Source organism: Meriones unguiculatus, chromosome 11 (assembly GCF_030254825.1).
Source record: "Meriones unguiculatus strain TT.TT164.6M chromosome 11, Bangor_MerUng_6.1, whole genome shotgun sequence".
Taxonomy (NCBI): Eukaryota; Metazoa; Chordata; class Mammalia; order Rodentia; family Muridae; genus Meriones; species Meriones unguiculatus.
The window spans coordinates 51,561,576-51,589,162 of record NC_083359.1 but is presented as its reverse complement, the minus strand read 5'-3'; the positions used below and the strand labels follow the sequence as shown (position 1 = coordinate 51,589,162).

Below are 27,587 nucleotides of genomic sequence, written 5' to 3'. Positions count from 1 at the left end.
ACTGAGAAGAAAGACTAGATTGTGAGAAAGCTAGCCCAGAACCCTTGGACTCTTCCACTAGGCCTGTGGGAAGGCACAAGAGGGTCTCAAGCAGCAGCCTTGGTTACATCAGTGCTTTGCAGAATCACGTCAGCTGTAGAGCACAGCATGATCAGTCTAAAGAAAGACATGGGAAGAAGGGCTGGCTGGTGAGGAACCCGAGAGGGTCCTTGGCAGGGGAATGATGTGAATATCTAGAAGACATGCCAACAGAGAGGATGGCAAGAGGAGCCAAGAAACTGAAGGAAGTCTGTGGTCTCAGTATCAGGAGGTAAGACTCAGGGGATAGGAGGGATGGTAAGCTGTATAGAACACGAATTTTGTCCTTCCACCATAAAAAAATAGCTTAGGAAAAATCTGTAGCCTGATGTGTAAAGGTATTTAAAGAATGAGGGGTAATGAAAGATTAATGAGGGGTGTAGTTGACAAAAGTTGATGAAGCAATGACAGTAGCTACCACAGGAGAGTCCACATTCTTTCTACAGACACTTATGAAGTAGGTGCTGGACAAAAATAAGTAATGGAGAAGTAGAGAAGTCCTAGGATAACTTTGGAATGCGAGGGACAGGGAATACCCTTACCCAACATGGAAATACTTATAAGAAACTTAGTACCAAGTTAGGCCAAGTCAGTTGACTTTTTCAAAGATTTATGATTAGTGTATAGGGGGGGCAGGTGACAGTTTGGGGGGTGGTTCTCATGCCACAATATTAATGTGAAAATCAAAGGAAAATTTTCTGGATTTAGTTCTCTCTTTACACAGAGCCACCTCAGGTCATCAGACTTATATGGCAAGCACTTAACCTGCTGAGGCATCCTATCAGCCTGAAGTTGATTAATTTTATCTTAAGTCCCAGAGAGAATATATTTGAGGACTTGTGGGTCATGTGCTCTTTAATGCTAGCTCTACCATTTAGTGCAGAAGCACCCAAGGATGACCCATGAGTAAGTGAGACTGGCTTTTTTCCAATAAACTTTTCTAGGGGCAAGAGAGGTGGCTCAGGGGTTAAGAGCACTGCCTGCTCTTCCAGAGGGCCTGGGCTCAATTCCCTGCACCCACATAGCAGTAACAGCTGTCATAACTCTAGTACCAGGGACTCTAGTACACTCTTCTGGCCTATGTAGACAACACGTGCAGGCGATGCACAAACACACATGCAGGCAAAGCACCCATACACATGAAATCAAAATAGAGGTTTTAAAAACTTTATTTACAAAGACAGAAGGCAGGCAGGCCTTAGATGGCAGCTTGCCAGTTCTTGTTTTTGGATATGCTACTTTAAAGTGCATGTTGTATTCCAGTGGAGATTCAGGACAAATCTGAGCTTAGGAGAGATATTCAGGTTGAAAAACAAGTCTAGGAAGCTGTCTTGAGTGTAGCTGGCCATCTAAGATGTTTGAGAAGTAGAAGAGAGAAAAGAGCAATGAACCCCAAATCTTCCTTCTTTAAGGTGTTTGCATCAGGTATTCTGTCACAGCAACAAAGTCTGCGTAATATAGTCTAGATCTTTAGAATGTGGCCTTAAGTAAAATATTTGCAGAAGATCATGATCAACTGAGTTAGGGGGCCCTACACTCTATCACTGGTACCTTACATGATGAGAGGGAATACATGGAGGAGAATGCCTGGAGATAAAGCTAGGGATGGGAGCATTGAAGCCAATCGAGTCCCAAGATTTCTAGGAAGTAGATAAACTAAAGAGGGGAAACCCTAAGGACCCCTTTACTCCAGGCTGTTCCTATGGGGCTGAGCCCCTAGTTTGTGGTTGTTCTAAGACACACATATACCCTGGCTTTACTTCTATGGTACTAAAATCTACTTTTAGGGTACTGAAAGCAGAGACAGTGTCCCCTCAGGTCAGTATTTTGACAAATGCCCTAGTGAGCATCTTCACTGTTAGGTTGTTAGGATGTGGCATGTGGGCCAAAGCAGAAACTCACTTGAGACAGCCTGCAGGGCCTGATGTAAAATGTCCACCTACCAAGATGCTAAGTCCCACAGCTGGAACAAAAAAAAAAAAAGCCATTTTGATGACACTACAAATCCATTTCTAACTTACTTTTTGTTTTTTTGAGATAGGTCTAATTTAGCTTTAAATTCAACATGTAGCCAAGGATGGCCTTGAACTTCTAAACCTCCCTTCCACTTCTTCCCTTTCCCCCAGTGCTATGAGTCAGGCTTGCACTATATTATCCAGTTTACACTCAGCTTGGGGTGAAACCCAGTGCTTTGTGTATACAAGGCAAACATTCTACCTACTGTGCCACATCCCAAGCCACATTTAAAAATCATTTGAAAATGCTACTCATTAATGATCCAATAATGTTACTTCTAGTTCATCTTCATAAAAAAAGATAGAAATTCAAATGAAGGTTTAGCTCCTTAGGATGTTGACCATGCTCTTATTTATAGTATGAGAAAATGTAGGGACAGTTTAAATGTCCAGTGGTGAAGTGATAGTAAAACAGATGACAGTATGTCCACAAGATGGAGTACTAAGCAGCCACTATAAATATTTATGAAGAGTATTTAATGTTAACAAAGAGCTTTTAATGATATAGGGGAGAGGGGCATAGGAGGAGAAGAGGGAAGAAGAGTGGACTTGGAGGAGACAAGGGAGGGGGCTACATCTGGCATACAAAATGAATAAATTGTAATAAATAAAATGATATAGGAGAAGCCTAAGTAGCATAATAATAACTGAAAAAAAAGCTGGATGTAAAATATTTCGACATGGGGCACGAGAGATGGCTAGAAGTTAAGAGCTCTTTTTCCAACGGTCCTGAGTTCAATTCCCAGCATCCACATGGTGGTTCACATGTGGCTCATATCTATAATGAGATATGGTACCCTCTTCTGCCCCATAAGCACACATGCAGGCACACATAATAAATAAATCTTAAAAATAAGTTCCAATATGATGCAAATCATGACAATAGACATGTATGAAAAGATTTAAGGAAATATGTCAAAATGATCACCAGGAAAGTTGTGAGTGGTTAAATATTTTATATACTTTTAGTACTTTTAAAATGATTTTGAAATTTATTTATTTATATTTTCTTTTTATGTATGAGTTCTCTGTCTGCCAGAAGAGGGACTCAGATCCTTTTATAGATGTCGTGAGCCACTATATGGTTGCTGGGAACTGAACTCAGGACCTTGGAAGAGCAGCCAGTGTTAACTGCTGAGCCATCTCACCAGCCTTAAAGTGATTTCCTATGTACATGAGTTATGTCCATAATCAAGAAAAAGGTAAGAACTTATAAAATGCTGTGTGTGTTTTTCATTTTTATTTTCTCTGATGGATAGTTTGCACATCAGCAGATCTTGACTGGTGCTAACTACTTAGGCCAGTCATATCACACATACACGCACAGAGGTCACACAGCCTGTGTCAGGCTGGCTGTGGCAAATGTACATCAAGTTACACAGGAGGAATTTGGGGGCTGGTTCAAACACGCCACCAGACAATGGGACACAGTTGGATCAGGCTTCCTCTCCTGCCTGCCAATTGTTCTTTACAGAGATGTATGTTGCGCAGCAGGGTGACCTCCCACTTGTACTTCCTTGCAGCAGCCCTCAGTGGGTAAAGAGGATATGGGTTGGCAACTTTTCTGGGTCCCTTTCTTATCCACTCTGGCCTTGACATTGGCACCTGAAGTTCTCTGCTACCTGGTCCGCTAAGCACTGGATCTGCTCTTGGCCACTCCTCCCCACCCTGCTCCATTGTGGGCTGGACATGGCAAATTAAGGAAGAGCCTGGATCTTGGCAGATACACACCTGATGTCACCTGTGCCCAGACACAGAATGGGAGGGAGCAGGAGGTGTAAACCCAACACCTTCAGACAGGCCAGTGTCTCTACGAAAGTGATTGCAATGGAGCCTAAAAGATGTGTGGGCTGTGTGGAACCCTGCAGGTGGTAGTCTCTGGGAGAAGACAAACAGGGAACAGGACTTGTATCTGACAGCAAAGCTGGAGGGTAGATGAGGAAGGGGTCCAACATGGTGCTAGATTATTTAAATTCACAGCTATACACACCTGGGGATCATGCCCCTTTCCCAGTTCGTTCGCATGGTAGGTTAGAGACGCCTAGAAAAAGTGAAGATATACTGTTTAAGGGAGGGGCTTTCTTGGTGGCTAGATAAAGGATGAGACAGACTCCTGGGCTGGGCATGCTCTGGGGAGGGCCATGCGACAGTGAGGGGCTCTCTATTGCTACACTCTGTACAGCAGTGGTTGGACCCACCTGCCAGGTGCCCACAGCTGCTAATAGCAGTCATGGGCTTGCCTTCAACCCCTTCTGCCTTGGAAAGCTCTTGGACCCCTGTGAAATGGGAGCTATGAGGATAAAAGGGTGGGAGGGAGGGTCCCCATGGTTCCAGAACACCCCACATAGGGGCTACATGATGTTGCACTGGGTGGCCCCACAGCAATCCTTGATGAGTGCCAACCCTGTCTTGGCCACTGTTGGCTTGCTAGGTGGGGGCTCTGCCTTCTTCTCTGCCCGGGAGCCTGCAGCAATAGAAAAGCAGAGGGAGAAAGAGAGAAGGGTAAGGAAACAAAACCCTTGACTCATTGGTAGTCCAAACCAAACCCAACCCTCAGCTAGGCCTTGTCCTGGCAATGTGGAAAATGGCTATGCATTTTCTGGACCCTCTTGTCATTCATTCTTTAGGTTCCAAGTGTAACATTAGTCTCACCCTAGTCAGTTCTTCTCATCATGTTATCTTCTAGGCCTAGCACAGGATATATGGAAAATTTTGTTTAAGGCACTTCAACCTGAGGGTTCATACCTTTCAATTTAGGAAAATGCTCTACTGGTCATCTTCTTCTATTTTGTCTCCCTCAGAATACCTATTAGAGGTAAGTTAAACCTTGCCATCCTATCCTCTCTGTTTGTAGAAGCTGTTGTATTTTCCACTGTTTGTTGTTTGTTCAGATTAATGAATAATTTCCTCAAGTCTGCCTTCTATTTATAAAGCATGCTTTCAACATTTGTCTCCTTATTCAATCCATTTAATTTTTTTCCAGTGGTACTTTTATTAGTGATTAATGTTTTTTACAAGTCTGTTTATCCTTTTTCATACTATCATTCTATTTCATCTTGGGTTTTTGTTCCTTACCTCTTTAATAATTTCAATATGCTTAGACTTGTTTCCTTAAAATAATTCCCTTTTTAAAGTAAATGTTTTGTTTTGGGTTTTTTTTTTTTTGTTTGTTTGTTTTTTGGCTTGGTTTGTTTTGTTTTTGAGACGGAGTTTCTTTATTTAACCCTGGCTGTCTCAGAACTCTCTAGACTGGGCTGGCCTTGAGCTCACCTGCTTCTGCCTCCTGAGTGTTTGGATTAAAGGCATGTGCCACCACTGTGCATACATATAATGGGGGGGGCGCATGTGTGTGGAGGGCGGAGGACAACTTTGTGGAGTATTCTTTCACTTTTACATGGGTGCTGGAGATCAAATTCAGATTGTCAGGCTATGTAGCCAGTGTCTTTATCCACTGAGTCCTCTCACTGGCCCCTGATAGTTTTCTTCCATCAGGTTCTTGGGAAGTAATTTTCTTTGTTGCATTTACTGACTCTAATCATGGTGATTCAATTTTTCATGGGTTTTAAAATTTTTACTATGAGATAATCTTCCTGGAGGTTGTTACCAATTGAAGGCTGCATGCATGTGAAATGTATGCCCATTTTGAGAATTTCTACAAGCCCAGTTTTTTGTGCCAACTGTTAATGACCTGTAAAAACAAAGTTGTTAAGTATGGAGAATCAGAAGGCCTCCCTTATATTGGACATTAAAACCACCAGGCACACAGCCCTGCCTAAAGTCAGATTCCTCATAGGCTGGTCTCTTCTATAAAATGTCAGATAGAAAGACTCTACCTACTAGCATGGTGAGAGGGCACAAACATGTTCTTTCTATATAGGGGCATAGATAAATTATTCTAACAAAAAATCAAAACACCAAATGTACACCACTTGCAAGGGGCCTGATATGAGGCCCAATTTCCACCTCTTGATTTGGTCCCCAAGATAAAAAAATAAAAATTAGTATACAGGATCAGTCTACACCTGAAATGTATGTGTTTACATACAAGGTGTGATGACTGGTCTTGGATGTCAACTTGACTACATCTGGAATTAACTAAAACCCAGATACCTGGGCACACCTATGAGGGAATTTTTCTTAATTAAATCATTTGAAATGGGAAGATCTACTTCTATTCCAGATCTTTGGAGTAGGAAGATATACCTTTAATCCATATCTTTTGAAGTAGGAATATTCATTTTTAATCTGGTTCACACCTTCTATGGAAGCCTATATAAAGGACATAGAAGAATAAAGCTTGCTGTCTCTCTCTGACTGTTTTATTGCTCTCAATAGCAACTCCATTCCTTCAGTAACATTAGAGCTTACTTCTGGATTCCAGCATATGCTGAAGACCACATGAGGTGGACTGTACAGCTATTGGATTCTTGAACCTTTCATTGGTAGATAGCCATTATTAGACTAGCTGGACTACAGACTGCTGTAAGCCATTTAAATGCCATATATATATAGATATAGATTTATATATATGAATTTATGAATCTATATGATATAGATTATAGAATGATTCATTCTATAATTTCTGTTCATCTAGAGAACCCTAATACACAAAAAGAGTCTGACATTACCTTGGAGTTGCCAAGCTATGGTTCTAGGGTTCTGGCTCATGGAGAAAGCCTGTTTAATTATTAGAGTATGATGGTTCATATAAATTTACAAGTTGACTGAATTGAGAATTGCCTAATCAGTAAAACAAACCTCTGGGTATGTCTGTGGTGGTATGCCACAGAAGGTTAGAATGTGAAGCTTTGTCCTAATCAATGGCGTCATCCCTTGAAGGATTCTTAATATGATGGCATCACTAGAGGTGGAAGAAGGTAGAGGATCCCACTTGGGGAAGTGAGTTACTGGGGCATGCCTTTGGAGGATACATTTTATTCTGGTCCCTTCCTATGATCTTTTCTGATTCCTAGATATGTTAACTGCTTTTCTCTATCATGCTCCCTCCATCATGGTGGACTGACCCCTCTGAAAGAAGGAGCTCAAATAAACCTTTCTTCCTTCAAGTTGTTCTTGCAGGTCCAGTACACAGGGACAATGGAGGTAGTGTACAAGTACATGAGCTATGGGAAGAAAGAAAGGCAGGTCTAAAAGTGCTGTGTCCTTGAGGCCTAAGTTTTTGGTTTTTCTCCAACAACTCCTCCCCATTTTTCGCTTAGTCTAAATTTAATTGGGTGCATATATATATATATATACATATATATATATATACATATTGATACAGGGTCTCAGTATGTAACCCTGGCTGGCCTGAAACTCTCTATGCAGACCAGGCTGGCCCCAAACAAGGATCCACTTGTTTATGCTTCCCAAGTACTGAGATTAAAGATGTACACCAATGTCCAAGGATTCCACTTAAAACTGAAAGAGACCTCACTAATGAGAAGTTAGAAGTATCTGCCAAACACTGCATCAAAAAAGGGAACAGGATCCCTGATGACTGCAACATCTGGGTGGACATGAGGTACTGTAAAACTTGTCTCATGCAAAGCACTTTCTGCTCTGGGTGTCTCATAAAGTTACTAATATTTTCAGAATTGTGTTTCTGCTCCTCCAGGTTCCAGTCCTAATAGCAGCTGGAGCTTCTGAAGGCCACAGTAACCATCCAGTTCCTTTCATGGAAAACATCAAATTGGGACTATGGAAGAAAAGCTGCTGGCTGACCAGCTGCTTACACTTGGAAAATAACAGCACAAGGCTCCTGGTACCAAATTTACTAAGAGTTTCAAGACTGTTATACCAAAACATTAACTGAAGCATGGAGCATGTCAGGACATTATAGGCATAAGGTTATTGGTAATTCAAATGCTGACTTCTGTATCTGTTTATAAGCCTTGTTCTGAGAATCTCAGTCGCAATGTTTGTATAAACTCTGTTCCCCAATGGTCCTCTGAAATGTCAATAAAGCAGCTTACAGCCAATCGCTGAGCAGGGAAGAGAATAGGGCTGGACTTCCTGTCAGCCAGGGGAGTTAGAGGAGAGGAAGCAGGGAATTCAGCCAAGGGATTCAGCCATGGGCAGAGGTCCAAGAGACACCAGGAGCGAGAGCTCATGGGCAAAGCTACAAAGTGCAAGTACCCTGGGAGGAAGCCAAATTAGCTTAAAGGGTTAAGAGTAGAGTAATATCAGTTCAGGTATTGTGTTCTGAAGCTTATTATTAAACAAATATAAGAGTCTCAATTATTTATATGATAACCGGGTTAAGAGAAAAACAAAAATTTTTTAAAAAGTTATGTAAGAATAACTATAACAGGGAATGGTCAGGGAAACTGCATGATCTGCAGACCCCTGAGCCTCTCTCCCTGCCTGCTGCCATCTCATGCTTTCACTTGTTTGAAATCTGTCTTTTAGAGGGAAGGAGGGAAAACCATGCAGGCACTCACTGGCTGAAGACTTGGTTACTTTGTCTAGAGGTTTTAACTTGATCCTCAGGAAATCAGCCATTTCTTTGTCTTCTTCCTGTTCCCTGGGAAGATGGTCATGTAGAAGAGAGGAGGGAAATAAAGTCAGCAAGGAAAATGTCAATGAAACTCATAAAGAGGCTAAGTGTAGGGAGACACATGTTGGCATTGTGAGTGGTATGGATATGTTATTGTGTGACTTACATACACAGCACATGATTTTGTGTTAGATGAACACAAAATCTAATGAAGACCCACCACTGTATAAATCCTGGCCCAGAGCTAGAGTGACACGTCGAGGCAGAAACAAGGGCATTCTAGTCCCTAGGCACATTGCTGGAGTTCAGTGAAACAGGAAGCATCCCTGTGCCTTCAAACTAGCTCAGACACTCTGACTCTCACAAGATTCAGGGTCCATCTCAGAGAGAAAGCTGCCTTTGCCTTCAAGTTTGCAGGGAATAAAATAGGTTTTGTACGGCCCAGGTAACTCTGGTGAAGTCCTCAGAGAACAGAGATGATGAAAGGGAAGTTGCTCTCTTCATGGAGAGACTTGAAAGGTTTTGTCCTGGGATGAAAATATCCAAGACACACAGCTACACCCAGGCCTCTAGCACAGCTCCAGAGCCAGGGTCATTCCAGAACAAGATTGGCAGATTCAAATAGGAAACTGCAAGTAGGGAAGGAAAGCACAAACTTGGAACTTGGGAGAAGCTGTCATAGGGGCAGGGTTTTTTTGTTTGTTTGTTTTTATATTGACAGAAGTTTTGAGAGTTGCTTTGTTGCATACAGAGGATGTATAGGGCGCTTTGTCCTCTATCACATGATGTCATTCCTTCCTCCCACCTGCCTAAATGGCAATCAGCTAAGATACACAGGACTGTGCAAGATTTTGGAGGATGAAATGGTTTTTCTCTTGAATATGAAATGGGTTCTGAGGTCAGAAGGGTTTTGTGTCAGGGGAGCAGTGGCAGAGGCCATGCCTGTTTGGCAAGGCCATACATCCTTGGAGCAGACAGTGGGTTTGTGGGGTGGTGCAGGGAGTACAGGCTTAGAATCTAATGGCCTAGAGCCCACCTTAACCGTTCCACTTCAGCATCATCCACCAGGAAGTCTCTCTTCTGCACCAGTCTGTGGATCTTCTGGATTAACTCATCCTCTCTCTGCTTCTGCAGCTTGGTTTTTTCTTTTTCTGGGAGGAAGATAACAGTGGAGCAGCTATGATGATGCATGTCTGCAGCCCCAGCACTCAGGAGGTTGAGGCAGGAGATTTTTAGTTTGAAGCTAGTGTGGGACATGAGACCCTTTCTCAACAGAGCAAAACAGGCAGTGAATATAAGAGGTGGAAACACTGAGTCTGAGGGGACAGGATTGAACACGTGGCTTCCCTACTTTGTTTACTGTGTGAACTTGAAAAGGCAACATGACCTCTTGCATGTTTGTTTATGTGTGTAAATGGGCACACTTGTGTCTGTATGTTCATTCATGTGTGTGCAATCAGGTAGAGGCTAGTGATCAACATTGGGTGTTATGCTAGATAGTTTTATGTTAACCTGATAAAAAAGTCACCTGAGAGAGGGAATGAGGGTTAAGAAAATGCCTCCATAAGACCCCACTGTAGGAAAGCCTGGAGGGCATTTTCTTAATTAGTGATTGATGTGGGAAGGCCTGGCCCATGGTGGGTGGGGCCATGTGTGGGCTGACTGAGCAAGCCATGTGGAGCAAGCCAGTAAGCATCACTCCTCTGTGGCCTTTGCATCAGCTCCTGCCTCCAGGCTTCTGCCCTATTTGAGTTCCTGTTCTGACTTTGTTTGATGATGAACAATGCTATAGAAGTGTAAGCCAAATAAACCCCTTTCTCTGCAAGCTTCTTTGCTCATAGTGTTTCATCATAGCAATCGTAACCCTAACTAGGACAGGTGTTGTTCCTCAGATTCTAGATACCATTTGTGGTTTGTTTGCTTTGTTTTTGTTTTTATTTGGGGGGATGTTGATTTTAGAGACAGGGTCTTGCTATATGGCCCTGGCAGTCCTGGAACTCGCTATGTAGACCAGGATGGCCTGCCTCCTAAAGGCATGCACCGCCATACCCAGATTTGGTTTTTTATCGTTTATTACTTTTTATTTATTTATTTATTTATTTATTTTGTGTGTGTGTGTGTGTGTACCATGTGCCTGCAGGCATTTGCAGAGATGACAAGAAGGCCTCTGATGGCCATGGAGCTGTTGTGAACTGCTCTTACAAGTTTGGGAACAGAATCCAAGTCCTCTGGAAAAACAGTTAAGTGCACTTAACTGCTGAGGTGGTAACCTCTTAACCTATCAGATGACTTTTGTTTTTTTATCAAGTTAACATCTCTCCAATCCCAACTTTTATTTTTAGACAGGGTTTCCTCTTGTGTCTGCCACCTTAGCACTGAGATCACAAGCACAAGTTACAATGCCTGGCACACCAGTGTGGGCTTGTGCATGTGCATTTTAGAGATTAATGCAAGTCCTCATGTTTGAAAGGCAAGCATTTTACCAATTGGGCCTTCTCCCCAGCCCTATGCCATTTTATGGAAGGAACATGTTAAAATGGACTGTTAGCTATGATGTTGCCCACAGGTGTAATGCCAGCACTTGGAAAGTTGAAGCAGGAGGACCATGAGCTTGAGGTCAGCCTGTTCCAAACAAACAAACAAAAAACACACAAACTACAACTTCAGGGTTTTTGTTTGCTTGTTTTTGATTTACTGCAGAGCCTCCTGCAAGCAGCCTTCCATGGGCAGAGAAGGACAGCTCTCACCTCTAACCCTGTTTCCAGATCTCCAGGAACTTGTCAGTGCCCATCCCTGGGCTGCAAATGGGCAAGCTGCTGCTTATTTTCATCTGTAGAGATCTGTACAGTGGGAGCCTACAGTGGCTTTAAGATTTTTACCTTGTAGTTTTCTTAGTTCTCATCTTCAGCACTTTTTCTCCCTCCCTCCTTCCTTATTTGCAACAAGGCTGTCCTTAGCAGAGGAGCCCATTAATCCTTAACATAGAACAGATCCCCACTGTCCCCTCCAACCTAAATCCTTGGCCACCTCCTGCCTTAGGACCCACTGCTGAGTCACTGATGTTTTTCTGTGTTCCCTTCAAGGTTGCCACAGAGACATTCACACAGAGGGTGAATACTCAGTATTCAATAAATGTAATGTCCCTCCCACTTCCTGTGTCAACAAAAGCAGGGGTCTTGCTTTGGCTATAAGCTGGGCACATATTATCATATTATCATATTATCTCAGTATGGAGGCAGAAGCAGGCAGATCACTCTGAGTTCGAGGCCAGTCTGTTCTACACAGCGAGTCCAGGACAGCCAAGGGTACACATAGAAACCCTGTTTTGAAAAAACAAAAACAAACAAACAAACAAAAAGACTATGCTATAAACTATCTCTGGAATTGTAAATTCATTGGACATGGTTAAAAATCTGTAAAATGTGTAACAAAAAGTTAGCTTAAAATTTAGAACAAAAGGTTGATAGTTAAAACTTTAAGCATAAATAATCTTAATTTGCTACAATATACTATATATGTGATTCAATTCTCTCTCTCTCTCTCTTTTTTTTTTTTTGCAACAGAGGTTCTCTGTGTAGCCATGGCTGTCCTGGACTCACGATGTAGACCAGGCTGGACTTAAACTCACAGAGATCCACCTGCCTTTGCCTCCCTGAGTACTGAGATTATAGATGGTGGTTCAACTCTTAAAAATTAGATCTACATCATTAAATATAATACACACACACACACACACACATAAAACTTGAACTCAACTCTTGTTTAGAAAAAAACAATAAATATTTTTGAATAGCAACCATCCTCCATCTTGGCAGATGATCTCATCAATATAGAAACAGCCATGTGGCTGGCAGCCATCTTTACTAAAAGTTACATGTAATGTAACTTCACCACTATCTTGATTAAGGTATAAGCCAACTAATGCAGCAATCATAAAATTTTCGTAGTTCTACTGAGGCCCCTGCTCATTGTATCCCCTTTTCAGACTAAGACAATAACAGGTCTCCCAATTATCTTGGGTTAGGATAGATTTTTGTATGATGGTAAACTCTTTTAAAGTTTATAAAAACTTTATGTAAAGTTTATTAAAAATTATATAAAGTATATATAAAGGTATACTTAGCAGAAACTGACTTGGAAAAATATGTCTAATCACTTATGTCTTTACTAAGTATTCAATAACAGACTTCTAAAAATTTTAGATAAGTAACAACATATGTTTGATAAATAAACTTTATAAATTCACAAGTCTACTTAGATTCACAGTAATCAACTTGAAGATGTGTGCCTAGCCTGTTTGTCTTTGCTATGTTTGCTAACCTTTAGCTACTTGGATAAACTAAGTCATACAAGAAACAATATTCTGTAATGGTGCACTATAAAAAGAATCAGGAAAGTTCCCAACCTTCCTATGGACTATATAATTTTTCTTTTCCCTTTTTCTTTTTTCCTTTTCTTTATTCTTCTTTCATAGATTATGTTCCAACTGCAGTGTACCTACCCCCACCACACCCGTCCTACCTCCCCTATTTCCCCAGATCCATCCCTACTTCACCTGTCCTCAGAAAAGAACAGTCCTTCAAGGGACATCAATTAAATACAGCATAACAAGCTACAATAAAAGTTCACACACATATTCTCATTATCAAGGCTGTACCAAGCAACCCAATAGGAGAAAAAGTGTCCCAAAGATAGGCAAAAGAGTCAGAGAAGCCTCTGCTTCCACTGTTAGGAATCCCACAAGAACACCAAACTATGTAACCATAACATATATTCAGAGGACTAGGTCAGACTCATACAGGCTTTCTGATCTCTATAAGCCTACTTGAGTCTTAGTCATTTGATTTTGTGGGCAGTGTTCTTATAGTCATGGTCCTGCTGGCTCCTCCAATACTTCCTCTCACTCCTCCACAGGACGTCCTGAACTCTACCTAATATTTGGCTGTGGGAGCACATCCTCACTCAGGATGATTTTCTTTTTTTCTTTTTTTTTTTTTTTTTTTCTAGCTCTATCCATTTGCCAGCAAATTTCATGATGTCATTTACTTAAATAGCTGACTAATACTCATTGTGTAAAGGTACCACCTTTTTTTTTTTTTTCAATCAGTTCTTTGGTTGAGATGGTTTCTAGTTTCTGGCTATTAAGAATAAAACTGATATAAACATAGTTGAGCAACTGTCTTTGTAGTAGGATGGAGCATTCTTGAGATATATGCCCAGGAGTGGTATGGCCTTGGTCTTGAGGTCTCTATGGACTGTATTTATGGTTTAAAGTTTTGATACTAAAGAATCATCACTTTAACCCAGGTTTGGTGGTGCATGCCTTTACTCCTAGCACTCAGGGAGGCAGAGGCAGGTGGTTCTCTTAAGTTTGAGGCCAGCCTGGTTTACAAAGAGGGTCCCCAGGACAGCCAAGGCTATAACAGAGAAACCCTGTCTTGAAAACAAAACAAACAAATAATCCTCAATAAACTCTTTAACTCAAAAGTTTAAGGCACAGACTTAACAGAGCTAAAATTGTAAATTCTTTTCTCTCTTTTTTTGTTTTGTTTTGTTTTTTAGGACAGGGTTTCTCTGTGTAGCAGAGAATTTGCTTTGTAGTCCTCAATCACCTGCCTCTGTCTTCCAAGTGCTGTGATTAAGAGCATAAAACTACTAACTTATTGTAAATGATTACAGATAATTAAGACATCAAATTAATGGTCAGCCACCTTATAAATGGTCAGATTCTTTAATGTGCCCAGAACTGTGCTCATAGTCATGTTATGAGCTGAATAGGACATTTAATTTTTAATGGAAAAAGTTTCCTATGATAGACATAAATGTCAGCTCTGTTTAGAGGTGACATTCATTCACATGGCATTAAGGTGTGTCTCTGTATATTTGATTGTTAATTGCTGAATCAGCAGTGAGCTAAATGCTAACAGATTCTGGTATTGTTTTTGCTATTGAGGAATCTCCTGTCTTATTTCTGGTTGGTTAATAAAGAGGCTGAAGAGGCTGCGGGGGAGGGGGTGCTGGAGAGATAGCTCAGCAGTTAAGAGCACTGTCTGCTCTTCCAGAGGTCCTGAGTTCTCAATTCCTAGCAACTACGTGGTGGCTCACTACCATCTATAATGGGATCTGATGCTCTCTTCTGTCATTCAGGCATGCATGCAAATAGAGTGTTCATATATATAAATAAATAACTTTTTAAAAATTAAAAAATAAAAAGAAGATGCTGAAGAGCCTATGAGTGGGCAGAGGAGAGAGTAGGCAGGATTTCTGTTTCCAGTCTAGGGATCCCAGGTAAAGAAAGAAAAAAAAAGGAGAGGAAGAAGGTTGCTGGGCCATGAGGAGAGAAGGGCCATGAGGAGTCACCATGAGGACAAAGATGGAGCAGGAGGGGCTAGGGTGAGACTAGATGGCAAGTAGCATGGAGGCACAAGGCTGGGAAGTGTAGGCCAGGCTAGCATAATTAAGTTAGAATAGATCAGTATCTGCCCAGCTATGGTGCTTAAAATTTATAAATGCATGTCATACTTGGGAGGTGTAAAAAACAAAACAAAACAAAATTTTAATTCTAACAGCTCTGTAATGAGAATTTTGATTTCTTTTTTTATGACAGTCTTTTAAACTTTTTAAATTTTATTTATCTTTATTTTATGTGCATTGGTTCTTTGCTTGCATGTTTGTCTTTGTGAGAGTGTCAGATCTTGGAGTTACAGACAGTTGTGAGCTGCCATATGGGTGCTGGGATTTGAACCTGGGTCCTCTGGAAGAGCAGTCAGTGTCTCTAACCACTGAGCCATCTTGCCAGCCCTGAATTTTGGTTTCCTTAAAAAATACAGAAATACAGAATATGGTTTCATTTTAATCCCAGGTGTGGTGTATGGGACTGCTTTAGATTGTCCACAGCACCTGACTATGATTTGCCTTGTGCTCTAGCAGGGGCATGCTTTTGCCAGCTGCAGAGTTTCCCTGACTGTGTGATATTTGGAATTCTGAGGACTTTTTTTCAGAGGGTGTATAAATGCTAGACCCCCAAGAGAGGTAATGGGTTGTTGGTCATGGATTAAGTAGTTGTGCAAAGAAGGAACAAGAAGATATTAGCTATCCTGCCAGAAAAGATCAAGCTTTCCCCAAGGAACTCAACACCCCTAGTCAGCAGGAAGTAGTTTAACAATATTGTTGCCCCTTTTCCGACCCCTGACTTTATTCAGGGAGCTCTTTCCTTTCCCTTCTATCCTTTTTTCCCTCCTATCTACTGTTAGTATGTTGAAAGTGTAGAAGAAAGGGGCAGAGTGAGAGACCAAAGAATTAAAAGTCAGTGGGAATTGTTTTAAAGTTTAAAGCACAAGGCTAGCTAGGTGGAGACCTGTTCAGCCACCTGAGGGGAAGAACTAGCCTTACCACATATTTTCCTGCCCACTAGAGATACAGTTGCTAGGAAGGGAAGCTAGACAATTAATGGTTTGGGGGCCTTCCTATAACCAGTCAGTTCAAACTGCAGCATCCCCTTTTGTGTTTCAACCAATAAATGCTTGCCAGGCAGGAATTCTGCTTTGGGCACGCTGGGAGGGACGGGACTCTTTAAATTACCCAGCTAACCTGAGCATGAGGCTCTCACTGCTTTGGCGGTGAGGGTATGTGAGCTCAAGCTATAGCTTGTAATAAAAAAGATCCTCATGTGTTTTGCAACAGACTCGACTCCTGGTAGTGGTCTTTTGTGGTGTGGCAAATTGGGCACAACAAGAGAAAGGTGGAAGAAAGAAACCACAAAGTAGCAAAAGGCTGACTACACAGTTCCTAACACCAACCCTAAGATCTTCAAAGAAGATGATGGGGCATAGTGACTTTATCTAGAATGTGGTAATGCTGACCATTGGGCAAAAAACTGCCCCACACATTATCTATTGCCAGAACCATGCCCAAACTGTGGACACTTACTGAATTAACTGCTCGACTTTACCTTGTGAAAGTAGGTCAGTTTTTCCAAGTTTCTTCAATACAGGAAAATCTTTCAGACCTGGCTCTGGCAGCTTAAAGCTTATGCTGCCCTGTGCAGCAGCTGAAGATGTAATGCTGTCGTTTGTGACATCTGAAGACCTATGACCTCTGTTTCCTAAGGAAGCCATTGAGATCACAAGAGACTAGGGTAATCATCTAGGTAGTGGGTAAATCCCTATCATTTTAATTGATATAGAGGCCATTTGGATTATACTTCCTGCTCTAATTTATCCTTCTCAGATTTCTGATGAGGTTGATGTCTAACTGTAGCTTTGTCAGTTTGGCAGTGGCAAGTACCCAGCTCCTCCCTACAAGGCTGCAGCTGCCTCGTCAGTTCATTTCATATATAAAATCAGGCCCGACTTTCTAGAGCCTGATTTCTAGGTCTCCTGCTGAGAATGGCAGACACAGGCACACAGTTTACCTTCTGACAGGTTTCACACTGAAAGAGATAAACTCACAAAATAGATTTCAATGTAACTTTTTATTATACCTTTATTTAAAAGGTATACCTTTATTTAAAAGGTATAATAAAAGGTGCTCCGAGCCCCAGGTACACAGCACATGCTATACCAAAATCGGCTTGGGGAAACTAAAATGCTCCACTTCAGACAGACACAGCCTGCTTCGAGGTAAGCAATTACTGGGGACCCTGTGCACACACAGATGGCTTTAAATTGCACCACTACCTCAGGTCCCGTCGGTGAGATTTAAAATTTCCTGCAAAAGGCCTGCCGCTAGAGGTGGCTTGGAGATAAGGGTTTTCAGTTGTGCAGACTCCCATGCCTTGCGCACGCAGAGAGTTTTAAACTGGCCAGGACAGCCCTGACCACCAGCAAGCACCTGGGCTCCTTGTGCTGACAGAGCTGTGCACAGCACATGGCAAGCCACCATGTTGATTTTTAAATAGAGAAGCCGGTCCATGAGTTCGCCCCTCCCCCACTCCTGCAAAACTCCAAGCCGTGAACATTCAAACACTGACCTCTAAGGTGCTACTTCCAAGCTTTTAAAATCTTTTCTTCCTGATTTCTGTACACTCTGCTCTTCATATATATATAAAAAATGCTTTAAATTTTTATCTAATGATTTATATAATTTTCTCATTGGGTTTACATTTGTAAGATTTCCTTAATCATAATTAATTCTGTTTATTTTATCTCATTTTAGACTAGGAAAGCAACAAGCCTCATTTTTTTTTAAGATTTTATTTATTTATTTATTATGTATACAATATTCTGTCTGGATGTACACCTGCACACCAGAAGAGGGCACCCGATCTCATTATTGATGGTTATGAGCCAGCATGTGATTGCTGGGAATTGAACTCAGGACCTTTGGAAGAACAGCCAGTGCTCTTAACCTCTGAGCCATCTCTCCAGCCCAACAAGCCTCATTTTATTTTATTATTTGTTTATTTGTCTATTTTTTATTGGCTTGAGTATGACTGAAGCAGCGTGGGTTTACTCCAGGGTTCATTTTTTTACAGGTAAAAGCAAAAACAAGTCCACAAGCCTCATTTTAAATTGGTGTGGATTTTAATAAAATTTCAAAGTTATAAATGTCTATTCAAATTAAGTTAATTTAAAATGTACATCTAACTGCCTCTGTCTTTATCAATTCCTAAATTAATAAATGCTATTTCTCGGGCCTTGTGCTGTCTATGATCCAGATTCACCACTAGGCTTTCTGGCTAATGGGTTTGCTATAATAAATTCAAATGTAATTTTAAAATTGCTTTATACTGTTCTACAATATTGTTGGTTTTAAAACTCATAACTTGGGGGTTACTATGTACAGGTTTTTACCAATATTCTAAATTAAGATCTATTAATTTTAGAGTTATTTATGTTAAAACTTGGTTCTTATGCTATATCTTCACTGTCAAAAGGTTAAAATATGCTTGGTCTTGTTTTCTAAAAATGGTATTATTATTAATCTATAGCGTAGCCTTAGACTTTTATAAGCTATAAACTTTTTATATACTAATCAAATAAAAAAACTGTTATGCTATCACTTTAATGGACTATATTTATGACTTTTAAGGCTCCAACTTAATAGGGACAAAACCTAAAGTCCTAATATTTAATGGTTAACGAATGCAAATTAATAGTCAGTCATCTCATAGATAATCAAGTTCTCTAACATGTCCAAAAATATATTTATAGTCCTACAGATGCAAACATGGTCTCACTGCCATCTTTAATAAACAGCTGAGGATGGTCCTTGAGTTGGTAAAAATAATGAGAGCCTTTCTGACAGGCTCATCTACAGCAAAAACTATGCTCCATACCTTGGCTGATACTCTGAGGCTGTTGGCATTCCTGCACAGAAAACAAGATGCCCCATCCCGCCAGAGTATAGCCAAAAGTCAATTCTTCCAGGTGACTGTTTCAAATGCAACCAAAGGTGACGCTGGTCCTGTAGCTGCTTCAACAAGCCATGGGTGCCTGCTGGCAGACTGGCCTCTGGAAGTCAAAATGCTCCCAAGCAGGCTTGTCCTCTGTGCACAGCCATGGAGGCTCAACCAGCACAAGAGCCACAGACACTTCCAGCCTTCCAGCTCCTTGGCCTGGCAGAGGACAAATGGCTCCTAGATTGAGCAACCTCCACCACCCTCACCCATCCCAGGGCAACATTGCAGGTCTGTTTTGGCCTCACACTTGGGTCCCATGGACATATTGCCAACTTCTGTGTTGGGAGACTTCAGATGCATTCTCAGTTCTCTTCATGTGCAGGAGACCAGGCCTTAAGCCTGAGTCCTAGAGTTGCTATTGCCAGGCCTAGACACAATATACCGTGTTGCCAGACTCAAAAAACAGGCCTGAGATGAAACCTTTTAGCATCCCTTCAGCTAAAGGACAATAAATATTTATCGCAGTCTCAAGGTAAATAACTAAATACAAAAGCCTAAAAAAATGTTGTTTGAGGGTCTATGAAAATGTTCTTAGTTTGGTAAACACAAGTTATAAATGTTTGAGGTTCTAAGAAAATGTTTTAAGTTGGTAAACACAAGTTATAGATGTTTGAGAGTATAAGAAAGTGTTTTAAAATTTGCAAATACAAGTTATAAAGATTGCAAGGTCTAAGGTGACTTAAGATATCCTAAATAGGTAAAATTACTTAATATTTCCTCCTGTTGCTGTGCTGCTGTTATATTGACTGTCCAGAGCTTTGACCTTTATCAATAGAGCTTTGATTTATTAATCTAACTCTAATACAAAACATTCCACTATACCATACACTATCATGGTTCCAACCTCAAGATTTTAAATCTCCATAATGTGTACTTATACTAAAGGTTAAGATCAAATGAACTTTTGCCCCTTCTACTTCATGAAAAGCTTCTGCAGTTATGATGCTAACATATCTAAAGTTTTATCTCCTTTGTAAAACTTAAAAGTAATTCTTGTAAGCTGCAGGAAATCTACCTGAATCCACCTTTCAGGTCAATTGACCTCCAGATAAGTACTACGCTTATTGCCTGTCTCAGAGTGTTGGATTCCTCCCCTTTCCCTGGTTTTGTGACTTCCCTTTTCTGGCTATTTGATTGCTACATTCCTACATCCAACATCAACTAGTTGGTACATTCGTATATCCAACACCAGCCATTTGGTGGGTCTTCACTTCTGGTTGTTGCAAGAGCTTCCTACTGCTCTCACCAACCTACATCCCAGTCCTTTATCTAGGACCTCCTCCCTTGGTTAAGACCATCCCTCTACCTTCACGGTTTCTCTCCCTCTTGTGTGTCTACAAAAATCCTAGCTAGGTAAACCGTGTCTGCTATGGGCAACTGTGCCCTTGGTCTCTGGCCAATGCTGATGAGCTGTTGGAACAGATTGTACCAATCTACTCCACTGAGTCAAATCTTGCTTTTGGGATGCCTTGACAGGTCACTGACTCCTACCTGACCAATGGGAATAGTCCATTCGTCTATTCCTCTGGATTCTTCTCTGGTATGTCTTCTGGAGAATTTCAGATTTCTATACCTAGTACCCGCTTTAAGGGCCTCTAAGCTTACATACTTCTGTAACCAAACAGCCTCAATTTCCTTAGATGACAGATACAAAGCAAAGCCTTTTTAATTACTGCCAATGATTGGGTAAATGGAGGCTCTATCAGGTTTATTGGAGATTCCCATCTTTAAGTCTCTTTGATCCAAACCTCTGGTCACTCTCTCAAAAGTTTTAAATGTACACCTAAAGAAATTTTCTCCATAACCTACTTAACTTTGTCTTCTGCCTATATATGTTTCAGTATCCTTCCAGACCCAGATGTTTCCTATATCCACAACAGCACCAAAGCAGCTACCACAAGTGTTCCAGTCTGAACTCACAGACTTCCATCAAGCTGGACCTGCACTTTCCCTCCCAGCCATGGATGTTCTCACAGACCCCAGACAACATCAGAACAGCCTGTTCTTCCTGGACTTGGCCAGCATTTCAGCCTTTTGACACTCCCTACACTGCCCCCAGCAGGAAGTAGCCAGAAGAGAATCTATGCCCATTATTCACTTATTAACAAAAGGATGGAATGGTGTGCTTCAGGACCAGAACAGGCAGCTCCAGGTTCTCCAGCATTCCTCATTCTCTACCTGCTGCTGTGTGTGGCTGGCAGCTCTCTACTGGCAACCCTCTACCCTGAACTCTCCAGGGAAGGTGCTTCCCCTCCTTCTCTTGATCATGTAATCTGGACATTTTGTTGCTATTTTTTCTCTCCTTTACCCCCTTGCATGGCAACCAAGAGCTGTTTCCAATGAACCTAAATTTAAATACTTTAACTTGTCTTAAATGGAAGCAGTGCAAGCTCTTTAGTTTTTATAGAAAAAGGGAGGAATGTTAGTATCTAGGCAGCCTAGAAACCTATGATGTCATCATCTGTCACCCACCAGGTAGCCATACCTGGCAGGTGTGGTTACGTTGCTCCTTAAAAGGTTCAACCCACCACTTTGTCACTCTCTTGTCCTCTTGTCTATTGCCCTCTTACCCTCTTGCCCTCTTCCTTTTCTCTGTTGGGGCACCCCCTCCCTTTCCTTTATCATGTCTCAATCTCTCCTCTAATCTCTCTTCACCTCCATCTAATAAACCTCTTTCATATAAAATCTGTGCACATCATCATTTTATTGAGTCCTAACAATGATGACCCAAGAATACATAATAGGATCTAAAAAGTAATCTAAGGTATCCAAAAAATATGCTTCAGATTTCTTCCTGTTGTTATGCTGCTGTGGTGTTAATACTGTCCAGGGTTTTGACATTTATTACTGGGTTTCTGATTTATTAATCTGGATCTGATAAAACATTCCACTATATACTCCACTATCATGGTTTCAGGCTCAAGATTTTAAATTTCCTTTCGTTTGTCTTTTAAGTATAGACTTAAAAGTAAGTTGTTTCTCACTGTGTTAAATTTATATACATACAATCTTTTGGACAGAGGGAAAAAAGCCCCTCTTTCATGATGTGTACTTATGCTGAAATTTAAGATCAAGTGAGAGTTTGCTCTTTGGGGTTTCTGTCATCCCTGAGGACACCCATGTTACTGTTTCACAGATGTCAGAAACATCCGTGAGGCTCCTGCCTTTTCTAAGCTCACCACAGAGTGTTCATGTTCTTAACCCAAGTTTTCCCCCAAGCCTCAGCTATTGTGTATGTCTGTTGCCTTCTACAATGTGTATTTCACTACAGAGTGCAAACAATGGTGATGCAAACATACTTAAAACTTTTATTTTTTTGTAAACTTAAAAAAGATTCTTTTAAGCTACAGGAAATTCACCTGACTCCATCTCTCAGGTCAAACGAAATGCAGATAAGTAGTTAAGTACTGTCAATCAACAGCCTAAGTTTCCCACCTATTGCCTATCTCAGAGGGTGGGATTCCTCCCCCTTCCCTGGTTTTGGGATTCCCCTCCTCAGCTACCAAAACCATGGATCCAAAAGTTCCAAATGTGTTCCCCACTTGTGGGTTACAATCATGCCCCTGGGACCCTATTCCTGGCTACCTGATTTCTATATTTCTGCAACCAACACCTGCTGATGAGTTCCCCTTCCTGATCAGTGTAAATTTGCTCTGTCCAGGAGAATGCTGGTGCCTCTCTGGTTCACTGGGGAGCAAAGGTACCCTCAGTCATGGTCTTCACAACTATCGTTGGTCCTTTTTACTGACCTTCAGTTAGGACATTTCCCTTGGGTTTCTTCTGCTGAAAAGCCTAGTACTATACCAGACAACGGTGCCCTTGGTCTCTGGCCAGTGCTGATGAGCTGTTGGAACAGACTGTACCAATTTCCTTGAGTCAAACCTTGCTCTTGAGACACCTTGACAGGTCACTGCCTCCACTCTCCCCATAGGAATAGACCATTTCACCCATTCTTCTAGGTTCCCTTCTGGGGTATCTTCTGGAGAAATTAAGATCCCTACTGTTAGCACCCACTTTAAGGACTTCCAAGCTTACACACCTCTGCAAGCAAACTTGGCCTCAATTTCCCTTAGATGACAGATCCAAAATGAAACCTTTTAAATTACTGCCAGTGATAGGGTAAATGAAAGTAGATTCCCTATATTCAAGCTTTTTTTTTCTTTGCTCCAAACATTCCCTCTCTTCTCGCTCTCCCAAAAGTTTCAAATGCACACCTAAAAGAATTTTCTCCTTAACCTACTTAACTTTGTCTTCTGCCCATATCTATGTTTCAGTGTCCTGCCAGGTCCAGGTTTTCTACATCTAGGACAGCACCAAAGCAACTACCTACAGGTGTTCCAGTCTAACCTCCAAGACTGCGTCCAGCCAGACCTTCACCCCCCACCCCCACCCCAGCCACAAGCGTTCTCACAAATTCTGGACATCCTGTTCTTCCCTGATTCAGCCAACATTTCAGCCTTTTGGGCCCCATATCACCACCACAATGTCAGCAGGAAGTAGCCAAAGATGACTGATTTCTTCACCTTTTATCCATCTATTGTCAACAAAAGGCCGGAACAGTATGCTTCAGAACCACTAGAACAAACAGCTCCAGGTTCTCCCAGCATTTCTCAGTCCCTATCTGCTCCAGGGCATGGCTGGCATACCCTGCCCTCTATCCTGAACTTTCCAGGGTAGGAGCTTCCCTGTCCCTTCACTATATAATATAGACATTTTTAGTGTTCTTTCTTTTTCTTTATCTCTCTTACCCTTGCATGGCAACCCAGAGCTGCTTCCAATGAACCTACATTTATATACTGTAACATATACATGAGAAGCAGCCCAAGCTCCTCATTCCCACCTCACTGCCCCTCCCTAAGCTCCTCATTTGTTTAAAGTTATAGAAAAAGGGAAAAATGTTAATTCATAAACCTGCCTCTAGGTTGCCTAGCAACCTGATGTCCTCATGTGCCACCATCAGGTGTGTGGCAGATGCATTTCAGCTATGCATCAGATAAAAAGGACCAAACCTTCACTGCATGATCTCTCTGCCTCGGTTTCTCTCCCCAAATGCCTCACCCACCTCCTTCTCTCTTCTACACCCTCCCACTGTGTCTCTCTCTGTTTCTCTCTTTCTCTTTCTCTCTCCAACTCTATACAATAAATCTGCTGTTTTTGGCATATATATGTGTGTGTGTGTGTGTGTGTGTGTGTATTTATATTACATTTACTGCTTTTTTTCTACAATGTGGATTTCAGTACAGATTACAAACAGTGGTAATGCTAACATATCTAAGAATTATTATTCTCTTGTAAGCTTAAAAATTATTGTAAACTTCAGGAAGTCACAAGACTTGGATCCACCTGTCACAGGTCAAATGGACTCCAGATAAGTACTCCTTATCAACAGTTTCCCCTCCAGCTTATTTCTGAGTGTGATCAATATCTCTTTCTCTCTCTTTCCACCTCATATCTCTTTCCCTCTTCCCCTTCTTCCCTCCCCATTCTCTGTTTTGGGAATCCCACACACACACCTACTATCACCATGACTACAGTTTCAAATGTACACCTAAGAGAAAAATTTCTCCCATACTCCTTAAACTTTATCTTCTGTCTCTATATCTTTCTCAGCAGGTTTCTAATCAATTTCAGACTGTTCCAAAACTTCCTGCAATGCCCCAACCCAAGGTGGTCCAGAATCACAGAGCACTTTAAAGTATCCTGCACTTCACTAGCCCAAGTAGTCTCCCGGAACCTTGGAAGTGGACAAAACAGATGTCCTCTAGCCTGTACACCTCCTCTGAACATCATCTCAGCCTTCCTGGGCCTACAACAATACCTTAATTTCAGCTAAGAAGCAGTTACAGAAGAGAGTATGTCACCTCTTATCATCAACAAAAGGTTGGATGTCAGGTCCCAAAGACAAATAGCTAACTGGCTGGCTGTTGGGGGGAGGGCTCCCAGCATCACAAGTACCTGTTATAGAATCCTGGCTCCTCTCAGCCCTTTCACCTTGCCCGCTACCCTAACCCTTTCCAGCCCAGAGGCTGGGCTTTGCTTGTCCTCCCCAGCTTGTTTTTCTTATATATTCAGCCATTTTGGTCATGTGTGCTCTCTTGGTTCTCTTGGTTTTAATGGGCTCTCTTGTTCCTCACCTCTCCTCTATCTTCTCTTTCTCTCTCACTCTTTTCCCCACTGTCTCCTCTCATGACCTAGTCTATTTTGCCGGTTATATTCAGTCTAGACTTTCCCAGATGCCCCTGGCTGTTCTCTTGAGAAACCAAAGAATTAAAAATTAGTTTTTTGGGGTATTGGTTTAAAGTTTAAAGCACAAGCCTGAACAAAGGCCAGACAGGTGGAGACATGTCCAGCCACCTGCGGGAAGAACCAGCCTTACTGCATTCTTTTCCTGCCCACTAAAGATACGGTTGCTAGGAAACTGGCCCCTCTCTCCTAGGATGGCCAAACAAGGGAAGACCATTAATGGTTTGGGGGCCTTCCAAAAGCCCATCAATTTAAAATGCAACATCCCTTTTTGTGTTTCAACCAATAGACACTTGCCAGGCAGGAATTCTCCTGCTTTGGGCACACTGGCAGGGACCAGAATTTTTAAATCAACCACCTAACCTGAGCTGGTGACTCTTTGCTCTCAACCACTCTGGTGGTGAGGGTATGAGCCCAAGCTAGCTTGTCATAAAAAAAGATCCTCATGTGTTCTGCAATGGACTTGACTCCTAGTGGTCTTTTGGGGTCTCACAAATCAGGCACAACACTCTCACTCATATCTACAATAAAAACCTTCTTAATCATACATAGAATGGCCATGTACTCATTTTTATTCACTTAGCAATAAGAAATCCACCTCACCACAGACCTAGGCCCTTAATGCCCCTCCACGCTTGTGTCTTCTTTCATTCTGTCAGCTATGGCCACCATCTATTCTCCCTTGACAATGCTATGGCTTCCTGTCTTGTCATCCTGACCCATAGCTCCTGCCTCACCTATGACCTTTACTGTCCAGAACAGACAGGATTGCTGTGCTGACCTACTTGCCCTCTTTTCCCAGCTGTGTGACTCTGGGTGCAATGCTGATCAAATAATCAACATAGATTGTCATATAGTTGTTGTAAGGTGGTTGATTTGTTTGAAATAGCTTTTCCAAGTCCTGACATTATTAGTATTTACATATGACCCTGAATATTCTTTTGTATCTATTAAATCATTTTCAGGTTGCCTGTAACATGGGACATGTTAGTAAACAGTTGTTATATGCACCAATCATGCCCACCATTCCCAAGTTTTAGGAGAAATAAAACAAGTAAAACACTTACCAAGTTCAAGTTCTTAAAAACAAAAAGAAAGAAAAAAGCTGTATCTATTAATAATCCTTCTTAGCACTACCAGATCCCCACACATGCTGTCAGTGACATGAAGTCAGGGAGATGCATGGCTGAGTCAATAGGTATGATGGGTAGTCTTGGAATCAACTGAAAGAAGCCAGAAAAAACTGTGAGGGATTTTCTTTTTTTCTTTCTTTTTGCTTTTCTTCTCTCTCTCTCTCTCTCTCTCTCTCTCTCTCTCTCTCTCTCTCTCTCTTTTAAGTTTGGACAGGGTTTCTCTGTGTAGCTTGGCTGTCCTGGACTTGCTTTATAGGCCAGGCTGGCCTAGAACTCACAGAGCTCTGCCTGTCTCTGCCTCCCTGAGTGCTGGGATTACAGGTGTGGGCCACAATGCAAAGCTGTGTGGGATTTTTTAAATCATGTTATTTCAAGTGGGAAGACCAACCTTAAATTGTCAGGGGCTGTCTGACAGTCAGCCAACTGAGAGAGAGCTCAGAGGTTAAGAGCACTGGCTGCTCTTGCAGAGGTCCTGAGTTCAATTCCCAGCAATAACATGGTGGCTTATAACCATCTATAGTGAGATCAGCTGCCCTCTTCTGGAATGCAGGCAGAACATTGTATATGTAATAAATCTTTTTAGAAATTTGATTGTTACCTTTCAGTTGTAGCACAGATAGATGTTAAAAAAAAAGCTTTGGTTTTTGCCTGTTATTTATCTACCATTTGTGAATTCATCTACCTAGTTGCTGCTGTGGCTGTTACTTTTTTTGTTCAAATATCAGGACCAGATTCTTTGGCCTTCCAATATCAACTCTCAACCAGTGCTCTACAGGAATCTACCAGGCCCTCAGGGCCAGGTTGTGATTACTGAGCCATCTAGCCTCTTAGGCTGAGAAGCTGCTGGGATCTTAGCCCCTCCATTGTGTAGAGGCCACTGTTGGGCTCCCCACAGCATTTCATGTAAGTCAAACTAATAAATCACCTTTAAATGTATATTCATTTTATGGGTTCTGTTCCTTCAGAAAACCCTGACTAATACAGCAGGCACTCAACTGGTAAGCAGAAGGCCCACGGGACATTTAGCTCAGGGTGTTTGGGGAGGGAAGTCATTTAAGGGGAAAGGAATTAGATAATCAGTACCATTTATAACTGATAAATATAGGTTTGACCCAATATTACAGCCTGTGATTGCTCTACTACCCATGTTTCCACACATGATAAAAATGGCAATGGACTCTGAGCCAAAGTGAGGCTTGACCTGAAATGTACATTTA

At 41.6% G+C, this 27,587-nt stretch overlaps 1 protein-coding gene and 1 long non-coding RNA gene across 5 annotated transcripts in view; one reads left to right on the top strand and one right to left on the bottom strand.

The window, feature by feature from the left end:
- Positions 1-1,588: 1,588 nt before the first annotated feature.
- The window catches only part of Bmerb1 (bMERB domain containing 1), a 123,336-nt gene continuing 97,337 nt past the window's right edge, over positions 1,589-27,587 (bottom strand). The window contains exons 4-6 of one of the 2 annotated variants that reach the window (XM_060364235.1): positions 9,629-9,743; positions 8,537-8,619; positions 1,589-4,574 (exon numbers count right to left, since the gene is read on the bottom strand). In XM_060364235.1, coding sequence (XP_060220218.1) covers positions 4,384-4,574; positions 8,537-8,619; positions 9,629-9,743 — 389 coding nt within the window. In that variant the 3' untranslated portion in view covers positions 1,589-4,383. The remainder of the gene's footprint in view (positions 4,575-8,536; positions 8,620-9,628; positions 9,744-27,587) is intronic. The other variant, XM_060364236.1, reaches the window with a different exon arrangement.
- Positions 4,557-21,695, top strand: LOC132646353 (uncharacterized). Of its 3 annotated transcripts, XR_009584542.1 has the most exons (6): positions 4,557-4,908; positions 7,422-7,617; positions 7,711-8,287; positions 10,733-10,831; positions 20,471-20,534; positions 20,836-21,695. It is a non-coding gene; the product is annotated as an uncharacterized LOC132646353 (long non-coding RNA). The 3 variants fall into 3 exon arrangements; XR_009584544.1 differs by lacking the exon at positions 4,557-4,908 and having other exon boundaries at positions 4,915-7,617; positions 7,711-7,857; positions 20,836-21,694; XR_009584543.1 differs by lacking the exons at positions 4,557-4,908; positions 20,471-20,534 and having other exon boundaries at positions 4,915-7,617; positions 20,836-21,694.